This window comes from Mustelus asterias, unplaced genomic scaffold, assembly GCF_964213995.1.
Source record: "Mustelus asterias unplaced genomic scaffold, sMusAst1.hap1.1 HAP1_SCAFFOLD_122, whole genome shotgun sequence".
Taxonomy (NCBI): Eukaryota; Metazoa; Chordata; class Chondrichthyes; order Carcharhiniformes; family Triakidae; genus Mustelus; species Mustelus asterias.
In genome coordinates, this window is record NW_027590160.1 from 912,430 (window position 1) to 928,433 (window position 16,004).

Here is a 16,004-nt window from a genome sequence, read left to right on the forward strand (position 1 = left end):
GCTGCCATTCTCCATTTCTAAAATTGATTTAAACCAGTGCTCTCCTGTGGGAATACCCCGAGGTTTTAAAACTTTTCCCACTGGTTTCCTCCCCTCTCTTTGCTCTCCTGAAGGAGCTCATGCTGGTTGGGTAAATCCCACAGAGACTGGTTTCGTTCACTTTCTTTCTCCTGATGCTGAATATTCTGTTTTATGGAATGATACATCACAGATGGAAACCATTTGGCTCATCCTGCCCAGTCGGGCTGTCTTTAAGATCTGTCCAATTAATCCCACAGCCCTGCTGGCAGAGCGAGAACAATGTATATATACTGCAGCAATGCAGGAGGTGAATAGAAAATGTTTTCCAGTTGCATACCTCTCAGACACACTCACCCCTAGAAAGATAAATTGGCCTGTGTACTAAGCAGATATTAAAGTTCCACTAAAAATTAAAACAGAAGGTGCTAGAAAAATGCAGCAGTCACCGGGGCCGAGTTGATGGTCAAAATGATGGTGCTGAGCTGCCGTTAGAAAATAACCAGCAATCCAACAAGTCACTCAAAATATTGAATCAAACAAAATTGATCAAAGATTGAGCCAAAGTATTCTGTTTTCCAACATGGTGCTATGATTTTTTGTGATAGTTTTAATGTTCTCACAATTACCTGGTGTAGTCTGGGTTTATTTTATACTAATTCCAACCCAGTGCTGTTCATGAGCACATTACCCCCACTCTGATTCTCCATGCCATCAGAGACAACTCAGTCACTGACTGGAAATTATGGCTTTTAATGAGGGCTCTGACAACTGAGAATGCACCATAGGCAGAATCAACCCGAGCTCACAAACCCCAGACAGTGAACATTATCCCCCAGACCCGAATATAAAACAGTGAACATTATCCCCCAGACCCGAATATAAAACAGTGAACATTATCTCCCCCAGACCCGAATATAAAACAATGAACATTATCCCCCCCAGACCCGAATATAAAACAGTGAACATTATCCCCCAGACCCGAATATAAAACAGTGAACATTATCCCCCAGACCCGAATATAAAACAGTGAACATTATCCCCCCACACTTGGATACAAAATTGTCCTGATGGATTCAGACAGCATTATCACAATATTCCAAATGTGTTTTTTCCAGGAATAGATTCAGCGGCTGCATCACTGGAGGCCAGAGATACTCTCCTCAAACTCGGCTCATGAGGAATCCCTCCAATGAGGCTCAGGAATGCTGCAACCAGAGTCACGTGACCACCAAGTGTGTAACTGAACAAACTACCGCAACGTTGAAGATGTGTTTCAGTGTGAAATGATTTGCTTCACCTGTTGCTTCAGATTTGAGAGAAAATGTCCCTTTCTGGGGTAATTTGACCTTGACCCAGGCACTTTTCAGATCTGAAAGTGATGGCCTTTAGCACAATCACAAGGCTGCACAATACAGAGGGAACACTAATCTGTTTCATTCTGTGACTATGTCGTGGTTACACGAGTGATACTTTCCACTAATTAGCTGCCAGCACCATGCAGACGCGTCGACAACGGATGAATGAAGACTGCTCGACAATCACCAGGCAAGACTGTTCTCTTCCTGTTGGGGAGCACTTCAGCGGTCACGGGCATTCAGCCTCTGATCTTCGGGTAAGCATTCTCCAAGGCGGCCTTCACGACACACGACAGCGCAGAGTCACTGTGCAGAAACTGATAGCCAAGTTCCGCACACAAGGATGGCCTAAACCAGGAACTTGGGATTATGTCACACTATCAGTAACCCCCACAGCTTGCCTGGACTTGCAAAATCTCACTGGCTGTCCTGTCTGGAAACAATACACATCTCTTTAACCTGTGCTTAATGCTCCCTCCACTCACATTGTCTGTATCTTTAAGACCTGGTTCGCTGGAGAGATTCGCACTCTAATCAGTATTCTGTAACTTGATTTTGTGTCTCTGTGCCCTGTTTGAGAGCAGATTTCCACTCCATCTGACGAAGTAGCAGCGCTCCGAAAGCTAATGGTATTTGCTACCAAATAAACCTGTTGAACTTTAACCTGGTGTTGTTAAATCTCTTACTATGAATATCTTTGCCAGTGCAGTGCCGGGTCCTGTTGAGAGTTCCTGAATTAAAAAAACTCACAGATGGTGCTTGCTTTTAAAAAGGGACACAGCAGCCCTGAAAATCAGTGACATTTCAGAATATTAAACTTCAGCCAGTTGTAGCGATTGTTAATGTCAGCAGAAACAAACCAAATATTGTCAGACTATCAATCCTGGATGTGATTAACAGCTGCAGTAATAGCAAAATTCAACTCCTGCTGACAATTGTGAACTTGCAGATGTGTCAGCAAGTGGGATGACCGAGTGTATCCCTTCCCACACACAGAGCAGGTGAATGGCCTCTCCCCAGTGTGGGTGAGCTCATGTAAATGCAGGCTGCCAGACTGAGTGAATCCCTTCCCACACATGGAGCAAGTGAATGGTCTCTCCCCAGTGTGAGTGTGTTGATGAGCAGTGAGGATTGATAACTGCCTGAAACTCTTTCCACAATATGTGCAAATAAATGGCTTCTCCTCAGTGTGAATTCGCTGATGTGACAGGAGGCCGGATGAATTGGTGAATTCCCTCCCACACGTGGAACAGGTGAACGGCCTTTCCCCAGTGTGAACTCGCTTGTGTGCACTGAGGTTGGATGAAGACCTGAACCTCTTTCCACAGGAAGTGCAGCTGAACGGTCTCTCCTCTGTGTGAACTCGCTGGTGTGACAGCAGGTTAGATGACAGAGTCAATCTCTTACCACACACAGAACAGATGACTGGTTTCTCTCCTGTGTGAATTCGCTGGTGTGACCAAAGACCGGATGGCCCAGCAAAATCCTTCCCACACAAGGAGCAGGTGAACGATCTCTCCCCAGTGTGAACTCGCTGATGTGCACTGAGGTTGGATGAACATGAGAACCCCTTTCCACAGGTGGAGCAGCTGAACGGCCTCTCCTCAGTGTGAGTTCGCTGGTGTAACAGCAGGTGGGATGAGGTAGTGAATCCTTTCCCACACACAGAACAGATGAATGGCCTCTCTCCAGTGTGACTGTGTCTATAGCTTTCCAGCAAGTATGGATAATTGAATCCTTTACCACAATCATCACATTTCCATGGTTTCTCCATTTTCTCAGCCCCAATGTGACCGTATCGATGGGTTTCCAACCGGGATGGATAATTGAATCCTTTACCACAATCCTCACATTTCCACGGTTTGTCCATGGTGCTGGTGTCCTTCTGTCTCTCCAGGTTGGTTGATTAGTTGAAGCCTCATCCACATATACACCATGTGTATGGTTTCTCCCCACTGTGAATGGTGTGGTGTTTTTCAGGCTGTGTAACTGGTGAAAGCTCTATTCACAGTCAGTTCACTGGAGCACTCTCACTCGGGTGTGTGTGTCTCAGTTCTTTTTCTGTCACATTGAATTTTGAAAATTTCTTCCACTGACAAAACAGGGAACTATTTCTCCCTCCACTGTCAAAAGCAATCATAAGCAATCACTGTCAAAAGCAGGTCATGATGAATCGAATGTCTGTGAATCCTCCTCTTCTAGTTCCCTGCAAAAAGAGTTTTAAAAAACTACTTCAGAACTGACAATTTCAGTTTCCACGAAACATTTCTCTATCTCATTTATCTTGAGCTGTAATCCCCATCCCACACACTCTCTCTTGTCCCTGAGCTGAAATCAAACTCATTGCCCCATCTCCACTCTGAGCCCAGCTCCCTCTCCCTCCAGCTGGATTCAGTCCTCCAGACCATGTGCAGATTGAGAGTACAATCAAGGAGTCAATTATTTTCCTTCCAAGTCAGGGGACGTGCAGCCCCACTGACTCTGTTGTTACCACAATAGTCACATGTGCTCTGCTCACCAATGAAACACCACGGTGACCATTAACATGGGCCTGTTCCGAGGAAAGGCTCCATTTTATTTGTGCCACAACAGCAGGGGAATTACCTCCTGCACAGGGACAAAGGTATCATCAGTCACAGAAAATAATTGCAGCTGGTGTCTCAAACCTCATTTTACCATTTGCTCTCAGACATTCTCAATTCAATTTTGAAATGCAAACTGAAATCTGGCATTATGGGGTAAATTAAAAACACATTCTAATGGTCATTTTCAGAATGACTATTCCCAAGAACTAATTCCCAAGTCAGTAAATTAAAATTCTCATCAGCAATGTAGGCGGCACAGTGGTTAGCACTGCTGCCTCACAGCTCCAGGGACCTGGGTTCGATTCCCAACTTGGGTCACTGTCCGTGTGGAGTCTGCCCGTTCTTCCCATGTCGGCGTGCGTTTTCTCCAGATGCTCCGGTTTCCTCCCATCGTCCAAAGATGTGCCAGTTATGTGCATTGGCCATGCTAAATTGCCTCTTAGTGTCCTGGGATGAGTAGGTTAGAGGGATTAGCAGGTTACATATGTGGGGTTACGGGAACAGGGCCGAGGTGGGATTGTTGTCAGTGCAGACTCGAAGGGCCGAATAACCTCCTTCAGCACTGTAGGGATCCTATGAAATACATTGGGAGAATTGCTGTTTTAATGGGTATTTTCACAAATGCTATAAAATGATTTTTCAAAACAAATTAATATTTTCTTCAACAGATGATGAATAAATAAAAAGTATTTAATAAAACAACCACTCACTGTGGGGTTCAGGATTCTAACTCGGGGTTTCTGAGCTCCAGGAACCACTAACTGAACCAGCCAGGAATTGTCTCCACAAAACTTCCCCAACTCCCTCCCGGGAAAAAGCTGCAAACTCGGGAGCTGCAGCTTTTTACTGGGGGTGTTGGGGCCTCCAGCGGGTGTTTGTGAACCCTCCCCGCCCACCTCCCAGGGTTTCCTTCCTTCCCAGAGATCAGAGTCCTCATTGATTTGAGGCCAAAGTGTAACCTCTTATTTATTGTCCCCCTCCCCCATCCTCTGATGTGAACCATCCTCCAGTGGCTGAGCCAGGATGGGGCCGTTAACCTGGGCCTGTTCCCGGGAGGGAGGGAGGGAGAAGCCCTGCAGCTGCAAACCAGGGAGCTGACAATGATTCTGAAGGGTTTGCGGATCCACAAAGTGTTTCCAAATCCTCCCAGCCACCGCCTAACGCTGACTCCGCTTCTCCGGGACAAACAAGCGCCAAGGACAGCAATGACACTGCGCATGCTCCACATCACAATACCCGGGCACTGATTGACGGCAGCTCCGGACCAATAGAAAGAGGGGGCGGGGCTGGAGGACCGAGCGGGAGCGGCTGGTCCTCCAACCAATCGGAGTGAATAAGGGGCGGGATCTGAAGCATGCGCAGTGCGGGTAATGGCGACGGAAAGGCGGATGGTTTTAACTTGGAAGTCAGATCAATACGAGGTAGAGGGCGGCGTGCGGGGAATGATAAATGTGGCGGGTGGGTGGAGAGACTTTGTAAACATGTTGTTCAAACCCAGACCCCGGAAGTGAAATTGCCGGTCCCCCCCTTTGTACCAAATGGAGCTGCAGCTTGTAGTGTTCGACCCGGGCTGACTGCCGCCATTGAGGCTGCATGTGGGAGGCCGGCAGGGATTGTGATCGGAGAGTGAAGCCCTGACGTCACAACGGAATGGGTGAGAGTGTGATGTCACAATGGAATGGGTGTGAGTGTGTGACATCACAATGAAATGGATGAGGGTTCCAGATGAGCTGAGACTGGGCTGGAGTCGGGCGATGGCACTGACATGTGGCCCGGTGGCACAGTGGTTAGTGCAGCTGCCTCACAGCGCCAGGGACCCGGGTTCAATTCCAGCCTCGGGTCGCTGTCTGTGCAGAGTTTCTACATTCTCCCCGTGTCTGTGTGGGTTTCCTCCGGGTGTTCCGGTTTCCTTCCACAGTCCAAAGATGTGCCGGTTAGACGGATTGGCCATGATAAATTGTCACTTGGTATCAGGGGGATTAACAGGGAAATATGTGGATAGGGCCTGGATGGGATTGTTGTCGGTGCAGGCTCGATGGGCTGAATGGCCTCCTCCTGCACTGTATTTTATTATTCATTATTATTAATAAATTACTATTCTGATTTCCAGCTGTTTCTGAGTTTTAACTGTATCCTCTATTGTGAACACCGAGGCAAAATACTTGTTCAATTCATCTCCCAGCTCCTTATTTTTCATTATCAATTCCTGGACTCACTTTCTATTAGACAGTTAAGAAATGAGGTCGAGCAAGTGACTGAAGTGTCAGTCAGGGAGCACTATTGGGAGCACCAATAGTTTCAAAATAGTTCTGGAGAAAGATAGGACAGGTCCACAGGTCAAGGCCCTAAACTGGAGCAGGGCCACTTTTGTGGGCATTAGGCAGGACCTCGCAGATGTCGATTAGGTGAGTTTGTTTGAAGGGAAAGGAATGACTGGCAAATGGGAGGTTTTAAAAGTGTGATATCAAGAGTCCAGGGCAGTATATTCCTGTTAAGATGAAGGGAAAGAATGGTAAATTTAGGGTTCTATGGCAGACAAGGGAGATTGAGGCTCTGGTCAGGTAAAAGAAGGAAGCATACATTGGGTTTAGGCAATCGGGGACAAGTGAATCACTCTGACTATAAAAAGTGTAAGAAAATACTGAAGAGGGAAATCAGGAGGACAAAAAGAGGGTATGATATGGATCTGGCACATAAGATTAAAGAAAATTCCAAGATGTTCTACAGCTATATTAAGAGTAAAAGCTGCCCGACTGAACTAAAACCCCCTCCCCTTCCGGGGACCATATCCCTCTATTCCCATCCTATTCATGTATTTGTCAAGACGCCCCTTAAAAGTCACGACCAAAGACTATAAATTCAACTAATACTACACTCAAAAAACCTTCTACCCTAAAGGTGCCCCTGGTTACTATGCAACAATGCATTATTTCTCCAACTGCACATTTATTTTTCATGCCATAAACTCTCTCAGCACAACAGGAATACAATTTCAATTGAAACCTATCCCCCACACATGCAAACACCTTTGTTCAACATGAATCCAACCAAAGTTCTACTCTTCCTACACAGAAACACTAAATCAAACTTACTTAAATCTATACTTTATTTCTAATATTTAACAACACAAACATAGATCACTTAAAACTACCTCTGTTTTCCTGACATGAGTGACTTAGAGAGGAACTTCCAGGTGGTGACATTCTCATGTATCTGCTGCTCTTGTCCTTCTAGATGGTAATGTTCCTGGGTCTGTAAGATGCTGCCTAAGGAGTCTTGGTGAGTTCCTGCAGTGCATTTTGTAGATGGTACACACTGTTGCTACTGTCCGTCGGTGGTAGAGGGAGTGAATGTTTGTGGTTAGTGTGTTGATCAAGTGGGGCTGCTTTGTCCTGGATGGTTTTGAGCTTCTTGAGTGTTGTTGGGAGCTGCACTCATTCAGGCAAGTGGAGAGTATTCCATCACATTCCTGACTTGTGTCTTGTAGATGGTGGACGGGCTTTGGCTGGGGGAGTCAGAAAGTGAGTTACTCTCCTCAGGGCTGCCAGTCTCTGACCTGCTCTGGTAGCCACAGTATCTATGGGTTTCTGGTCAATGTAACCCCCCAGGATGTTGATAATGGAAGGGGGATTCAGTGATGGTAATGCCCTTGAATCTCAAGGGGTGATGGTTAGATCTTCTCCTGTTGGAGATGGTCATTGCCTCGGACTTATGTGGCATGAATGTTACTTGCCACTTGTCAGTCCAAGCCTGGATATTGCTGTATTTGGACATGGACTGCTTCAGTATCTGAGGAGTCACAAATGGTGCTGAACATTGTGTATTCATTGGTGGACATCCCCACTTCTGATCTTATGATGGAGGGAAGGTCATTGATGAAGCAGCTGAAGATGGTTGGGCCTCGGACACTACCCTGAGAGATCCCTGCATTGATGTCCTGGAGCTCAGATGACTGACCCTCCACAACCACAACCATCTTCCTAATTGCCAGGTATAAGTCCAACCAGCAGAGAGTTTGCCCCTTGATATCCATTGATTCCAGTTTTGCTGGGGGTCCATGATATGGGTGGCACAGTGGTTAGACCAGTTGGCTCACAGCCCCAGGGACCCGGGTTCGATTCCAGCCTTGGGTGGCTGTGTCGAGTTGGCACATTCATCAGCTTTTTTTTTTGCGAATCATTTCAGTGGAAATGTGCTCTCCCAAACTCAAAGAGATCAACCCACTGGAAACAAAGTTGTGAGACCGGCCAGTCCAACAGAAAGAAACTCTCCAACCCTCCCACTTCACCAACTGTCAGAATGAACATGGTTCAGTCCTGGATGTGATTAACAGCAGCAATAACAACAGAATCCAACCCCTGTCATCACTTGTGAACTTACTGGTGTCTCAGCAGGTGGGATGACTGAGTGAATCCCTTTGTGAATCCTTGTGAACTCGTTGGTGTGTCTGCAGGTGGGATGACTGAATGAATCCCTTTCCACACTCAGAGCAGATAAACGGCCTCTCTCCAGTGTGAACTTGCTGGTGACTCTGCAGATAAGATGAAAGAGCGAATCCTTTCCCACACTCAGAGCAGGTGAATGGTCTCTCCCTGGTGTGAACACGTTGGTGTGCCTGCAGGTTAGCTGAACGAGTGAATCCCTTCCCACACTCAGAGCAGGTGAACGGCCTCTCCCCGGTGTGAATTTGCTGGTGATTCTGCAGGTCGGATAACTGAATGAATCCCCTGCCACACTCGGAACAGGTAAATGGCCTCTCCCTGGTGTGAACCTCCTGATGTGACACTAGGTGGGATGATTGAATAAAACGCCTCCCACACTCGGAGCAGACGAATGGCCTCTCCCTGCTGTGAACTCCCTGGTGTGACATTAGGTGTGACGATTGGATAAAACGTTTCCCACATTCGGGGCAGCTGAATGGCCTCTCCCTTGTGTGTGTTCCTTTGTGTGTCACTAGGTGTGATAACTGAATAAAACGCTTCCCACACTCGGAGCAGGGGAACAGCCTCTCCCTCCTGTGGACTCCCTGGTGAGTCACTAGGTGTGATAATTGAATAAAACACTTCCCGCACTCAGAGCAGTTGAAAGGCCTCTCCTTAGTGTGGGCTCGCTGGTGTATCTGCAGGTGAGATGACTGAGTGAAACCCTTTCCACAGTCGGAGCAGGTGAATGGTCGCTCTCCGGTGTGGATTTGTTGGTGATTCAAAAGTTCAGATGAATGATTGAATTGCTTCCCACACTCAGAGCAGTTGAACGGCTTTTCCCCAGTGTGAACTTGCTGGTGTGTCAGCAGGTGGGATAACTGAGTGAATCCCTTCCCACACTCAGAGCAGGTGTACAGCCTCTCCCTACTGTGAACTGCTTGGTGATTCCACAGGTCGGCTGCCTGGAGAAAACCCTTCCCACACTCAGAGCAGATGAAGGGCCTCGCCCCAGTGTGGCTGCATTGATGAATCTTCAGGGCAGATGGGGAGCAGTCTCCTTCCCCACACTTGGAGCAGGGAAACAGTCTCTCCCCAGTGCGAATATGTTGATGAGTTTGCAGTGCAGACGGGATACGGAATTCCTTACCACAATCCTCATCTTTCCCCGGTTTCTCCATGGTGTGGATGTCCTTGTGTCTTTCCAGGTTTAACAATCAGTTAAATCCTCATCCACACATAGAGCATGTGTACGTCTGTCCCCGCTGTAAATGATGTGATATTTTTGCAGTCTGTGTAACTGGTCTTTTGACAATCAGGGTACTGGACACTCTCACTCAGTTCTGTGTTTCTTGGTGCCTTTCCAGTCACACTGATGTGACAGAAAAAACAGATAAATATTTCTTCTTCGAGATTCAAGGACTGATGATATTCAGGTTCTGATCATTTGAGTGACTCTATTAAGCCTTAACATGTTTTGAGATTGCTGGCAGCAAATCTTCCCCTTATAACTTCCTGTAAAATGAGTTTACAAAAGTCATCACTGTCAGTATCAAACAGAAATTCAGAATAGACAATTCTAGTTTCTGTGGAACATTTCTTCCTTTCTCATTCCTCTGGATCTGTACATCTCCATCCCACACACTATCCCTGTATCCTCACTCTGCTGTATATATAACACACCCTTCCAATTCTCCTGAAGGTGTTGATTCATGCTGATCAACAAATCCATGCTCACTGCTTCTTCTCCAGTACTGAGATATCTTCATGCAGGCTGCTAGTCTAAATGCCTAAATATACTTAGTGAAGTAAAATGTATGTAACATAGGGGACCAGTTTAATAAATAGAAGTACAGCAAGGCTATGAGATAGAACACTATTTCAACAGTGAACGTTCTTGAATATCAATTGTTTGGCTATGAGGGCGGTGCATTTTGATACATTCAATATTTCAAAATGAAATTAGATGGGCAGTCAAAATAGACTGGCAGGGGAACAGGGATACAGACGGGATGAGGAGCATATCAGCCATGATTGAATGGCGGAGTGGACTCGATGGGCCAAATAGCCTAATTATGCTCCTATATCTTATGAACTTAAGGGGGAATGGGACTGACTGGATTGCTCTACAGAGAGTTAGCATGGACTTGAGTTGCTGAATGGACTCCTTGTGTGATACAACAACCCGATTACTGAAAATAAACGACTTAGTTACAGTATTAAGAAAACTAAAAATAATAAAAAATGAACTTTATTACTGGACCATGCATAATATATCTAATTTGTATCATCTTACAAGACTGCACACATCTCTGTCCTATATTAATTTACTGCCCCTTAAATTTCAGCTATTTCCTCGGGAAATCACCCCTTTAAATTGTGAACATTAGGAAAGAGACCATCCTCTTAACCAGACAAATAAATGTGACAAGTTGAGGAAGCAAAGGATGGCAATGTCTTTAAGAGGGAGAGAGATACCTGGGCCAACCTTTCCAGAGTCTGCAGCTCCCTGAATTCACTTCCTTTCCCTTCAGTTGCTGCAAGTCCCCAATTTAACCCCAGAATGAGAAGAAAAAGGAGAGAAGAAAACAAAGTGTTTTACTGACAGATGTTGACGACAGGAAGAGGTTTCCGTCTGTCTGAAATCCAATCTGCATTGTCACAAAGCCCGCACTCTGATTGGCTGGAGGACCAGTGTCCTTCCGGTCCTCCAATTCCTCCCATTGGTCAATGCCCCTCATGAAGACAGTGGTGCAGCGGAAGTGAGTGGGAGACACTTTGACCCTGGATCGCTCGAAGTTGTTGGCCAATGGGAAACGCTATCCTCCGCACATGCGCAGAACTTCTCTGGGTTCATCATGCGCAGTCCCACCCGGTGAATAGAGCGATTTCCTCAGCGCGGGGGATTGTGGGAGCCGCGGCCGCCATTACTCGGCCGGAGCCGAGTCTCCAAACACCTGGGACTGCGATGGATGGGATGGGGAGGAGGCGAAGTGACCCCATCCGGATATAATGCACATCTGGGTAGTCACTGGAATTGATAGCGAAGCCGCCTTCGCAAAATTCAGGTGTAAAAATTTAGACACCTGGGTGACATATTGGGGAGTGGAATAGCTCAATGTGAAACTGAACCCCAGAGTCAGCAGCGTCCTTGGGGGAGAACTGGGGAAAAATAAGGAGGATGGTCAAAAGAATTAGGCTTACAATTGATAGGGAGGAGGCAGATGTTTAAAGTTTGAAATTTGATTCGATTTGATTTATTATTGTCACATGTATTAGTAGACAGTGCGAAGTATTGTTTCTTGTACGTTTTACTGACAAAGAGAAGGAAAGAGGAGGGTGCAGAATGGAGTATGACAGTCATAGCTAGGATATAGAGAAAGATCAAATTAATGTGAGATAGTTCCACTCAAAAGTTTGATGGCCACAGGGCAGAAGCTATTCTTGATTTGGTTGTACATGTCCTCAGACCTTTATATCTTTTTCCCGATGGAAGAAGGTGGAAGAAAGAATGTCCAGGTCTTTGATTATGCTGGCTGCTTTTCTAAGACAGTGGGAAATGTAGACAGAGTCAATGGATACGAGGCTGGTTTACATGATGGATTAGGTCATTCATGACCCTTTGTAGTTTCTTGTGGTCTTGGACAGAGCAGGAGAAATATCAAGTTGTGATACAACCAGAAAGAATGCTTTCCAGAAAGGGAGGAGAATGTTACGTGACAACCAGAATATCAGTTTCAAATTTCTATCCTGTGCTTACATTCATTGCTTTGATAGATGTTTTTATTTACAAGGGATTAGAATGGAAGGATTTTCAGTCAGAAACATCTTGATTCATTTGGACATGACTATCATCAGTGATCAAATGTCAGAGGAACACTGATGCCCTGTTCAAAAAGATTTCAATCATCAGTGCGAATGGAAAAGTTGTGTGATGCACATTCCCAAGAGAGAGAGAGAGATTTCCAGGAAAAGAGACATAAGAATATATGAACAAATGAACTATGAGCAGGCCACTCAGGCCGTTTCAGTGCTCAGCACCGACAACTGCCAGTTTCCAGATGCAATTTTACAACTCATCCGCTTCATCCTGGACCACAATGTCTTCACCTTCAACAACCAGTTCTTCATCCAGACACACGGAACAGCCATGGGGACCAAATTTGCACCTCAATATGCCAACATCTTCATGCACAGGTTCAAACAAGACATCTTCACCGCACAGGACCTTCAACCGATGCTATACACTAGATACATTGATGACATTTTCTTCCTTTGGACTCATGGTGAACAATCACTGGGACAACTATATGATGACATCAACAAGTTCCACCCCACCATCAGACTCACCATGGACTACTCTCCGGAATCGGTTGCATTCTTGGACACACACATCTCCATTAAGGACGGTCACCTCAGCACCTCACTATACCGCAAGCCCATGGATAACCTCACGATGCTCCACTTCTCCAGCTTCCACCCTAAACACGTTAAAGAAGTCACCCCCTATGGACAAGCCCTCCGTATACACAGGATCTGCTCGGATGAGGAGGATCGCAACAGACACCTCCAGGCGCTGAAAGATGCCCTCATAAAGAACAGGATATGGCGCTCAACTCATCGATCGACAGTTCCGACGTGCCACAGCGATAAACCGCACCGACCTTCTCAGAAGACAAACACGGGACATGGTGGACAGAATACCCTTTGTCGTCCAGTACTTCCCCGGAGCGGAGAAGCTACGGCATCTCCTCTGGAGCCTTCAACATGTCATTGATGAAGACGAAGGTTTGTGACAAATCCCCACATTAACATGGTCAATTCCCCCATATTTCTGTGCTTGTGTCTCCAATTGGGCCCCCAGACTGCCATCATTTCCATCCACTAATGGAAATGTTCATATATTTGGCATGGTGTGACACCCCTATGGCTGTAAAATGGTAGATCCTCTGGCTCAGTATGAGCTGTGACTTGGTGGATGGGCTATGAATGTGATATAAATACAGCCTTACAGATGATGCATTTCGTCCAAGTCAACTTGACAGTCAAATGATGAGGGCTGAATGGACTCCCCGAACTCTCTCGTTGCATATTGTTCTTATTGAATGGGATCATACCTATCCAAGCAGTGTAAAAAAAAGGAAACAACAGGAAACAAGTAGCCAGAGTAAATCTTGGTCCAGAGGAAGCTCACTTCAAAAGCAACTAACTTGTGTTAATATTAAAAACATTTGCCACATATTGTTTGACACAAAACTGATTCAGTTTAATTTTATCCAGAACATTAACACCTATTACCGAGCTGCAGTTTATGAACACCAGCAGAATAGGACCCTAATGAATGTTGTTCAGTCCTGGGTGTGATTAACAGCAAACTCTAACTCCTGCCTTCACTTATGAATTCGCTGATGCGTCAGCAGGTTGGATTTCCGAGTGAATCCCTTCCCACACTTGGAGCAGGTGAATGGCTTCTCCCCAGTGTGAACTCGCTGGTGTTCAATTAGTATCGACGATCGACTGAACCCAGTCCCACATTGAGAGCACATGAATGGCCTCTCGTCAGTGTGAACACGTTGGTGGGACCTCAGATCTCCAGATCGTTTGTAGCACTTCCCACAGTCTGGGCATTTGAAAGGTCTCTCCTCAGTGTGAACCCGCTGGTGAGCCATGAGTTGGGAGGACTGAGTAAATCCCTTCCCACAATTGGAGCAGGTGAACGGTCTCTCCCCAGTGTGAATTCGCTGGTGTTCAGTGAGATGGGATGATTGCCTGAATCCAATTGCACAGTGAGAGCATCTGAACGGTCTCTTGTCAGTGTGAACATGCTGATGGGATTTCAGTTCTCCAGAACTTTTATAGTAATTCCCACAGTCGAGGCACTTGAAAGGTCTCTCTCCAGAGTGAACCCGCTGGTGCACCATGAGTTGGGATGACCGACTAAATCCCTTCCCACACTCCGTGCAGGTGAATGGCCTTTTCCCAGTGTGAATTCGCTGGTGTACAGTGAGTTGAGATGATTGCCTGAACCCAGTCCCGCAGTGAGAGCACCTGAACGGTCTCTCCTCAGTGTGAACACGTTGGTGGTACGTCAGTTCCCAGGAACTTTTATAGCCCTTTCCACATTCTGCACAGTAAAAAGGTCTTTCCTCCGTGTGAACTTGCTGATGGCGTGTCAGTTCCCGGGAACTTTTAAAGCACTTCCCACATGCTGGACATTTAAAAGGTCTCTTGTCAGTGTGAACTCGCTGGTGTGATAGCAGGTTGCTTGTGTGAATGAATCCCTTCCCACACTGGGAGCAGGTGAATGGCCTCTCCCCGGTGTGAACTCTCTGGTGTACCAGCAGATTGGATGACTGAGTGAATCCCTTCCCACATTTGGAGCAGGTGAATGGTCTCTCTCCAGTGTGAACTTGCCGGTGTCTCAGCAGGTTGAACGACTGAGTGAATCCTTTCCCACACACAGAGCAGGTGAACGGCCTCTCCCCAGCATGAACTCGCTGGTGAATTTCCAGTTCAGATGGGGAATGGAATCCTTCCTCGCAGTCCCCACATTTCAACGGCTTCTCTTCAGTGTGACTGCACTTGTGGTTCGTGGGGTCAGATGATTCATACACAGAACACGCGTACAGATTCTCCCCACTGCAATCGATGCTTTTTTCTTCCATGTTCAAAATCCAATCATGATACAATGGTTACAATAAATTGGGCGACTCCATCAGATCCTGATGTGATGTTCGCTTTGTGTTTCCTGACTGAAAATCCTCCTCTTCTAAAACCCTGTGAAACTGATTTAAATGGAAAAAAGGCAGTGAGAGAGAACCCACAGAAACTCAAAGGCAGGTTGTGAAATTGAGCTGAATGAATCTGGTCATTTGTGGGGCCGGCACTGGAAAAAAGTTACCATGGAAACTGCCGGATTGTCATTGGGCGGCACGGGGGCACAGTGATCAGCACTGCTACCTCACAGTGCCAGGGACCCGTGTTTGATTCCCAGCTTGGGTCACTGTCTGTGGGGAGTTTGCATGCTCTCCGTGTCTGCGTGGGTTTCCTCCGGGTGCTCCGGTTTCCTCCCACAGTCCGAAAGACATGCTGCTTAGTTGCATTGACCCGAACAGGTGCTGGAATGTGGCGACTAGGGGAATTTCACAGCAACTTCATTGCAGTGTTAATGTAAGCCTACTTGTGACTAATAAATAAACTTTTAACTTTAAAAAAAAACCAACTGATTCACCAATGTCCTTCAGGGAAGGAAACCTGCTCCCTGGTCAGGGGTGACACAAGACTCTGGACAATCTGGGAGAAGAGATCGAGGGGGAAGAGGCAGAGAGACAGAAGTAGGAGAGGGCGAGACAGAATTGGGCAGCACAGGAAAAAAGGAATTTCAAATATTTCAAACTCCCACAACCTCCACCACCTCGATGGAGCAATGAAGCAGGCGTATGGGAACACCATCATCTCCAAGTTCCTTTTCATTAACACACCATCCTGATGTGTCTGACATCCAGTACTGGATGAACAGAAACTTCCTCCAATTGAATATTAAGAACCAAGCCGTTGTCTTCAGTCCTCACAACAGACTCCACTCTCTCTCCCTGGCAACTGTCTGAGGCTGAACCAGACTT

At 46.4% G+C, this 16,004-nt stretch overlaps 3 protein-coding genes across 3 annotated transcripts in view; 1 reads left to right on the forward strand and 2 right to left on the reverse strand.

The window, feature by feature from the left end:
* Window positions 1-402: 402 nt before the first annotated feature.
* On the reverse strand, window positions 403-9,563 carry LOC144484670 (uncharacterized). The gene is made up of 3 exons (XM_078203133.1): window positions 9,314-9,563; window positions 2,555-3,113; window positions 403-424 (listed from the first exon to the last, which is right to left on the reverse strand). Exons 1-3 carry the CDS (start codon window positions 9,561-9,563, stop codon window positions 403-405), a joined length of 831 nt encoding a protein of 276 aa, XP_078059259.1.
* Window positions 5,345-16,004, forward strand: part of LOC144484656 (uncharacterized) — a 41,471-nt gene continuing 30,811 nt past the window's right edge. The window contains exons 1-2 of the mRNA XM_078203125.1: window positions 5,345-5,382; window positions 7,196-7,240. The gene's annotated coding sequence lies outside the window, so the exon portion shown is untranslated. The remainder of the gene's footprint in view (window positions 5,383-7,195; window positions 7,241-16,004) is intronic.
* Window positions 12,150-16,004, reverse strand: part of LOC144484671 (uncharacterized) — a 55,485-nt gene continuing 51,630 nt past the window's right edge. Inside the window, exon 7 of the mRNA XM_078203134.1 lies at window positions 12,150-15,060. Within this exon, the coding sequence (XP_078059260.1) occupies window positions 13,773-15,060 (1,288 nt within the window). The 3' untranslated portion in view covers window positions 12,150-13,772. The remainder of the gene's footprint in view (window positions 15,061-16,004) is intronic.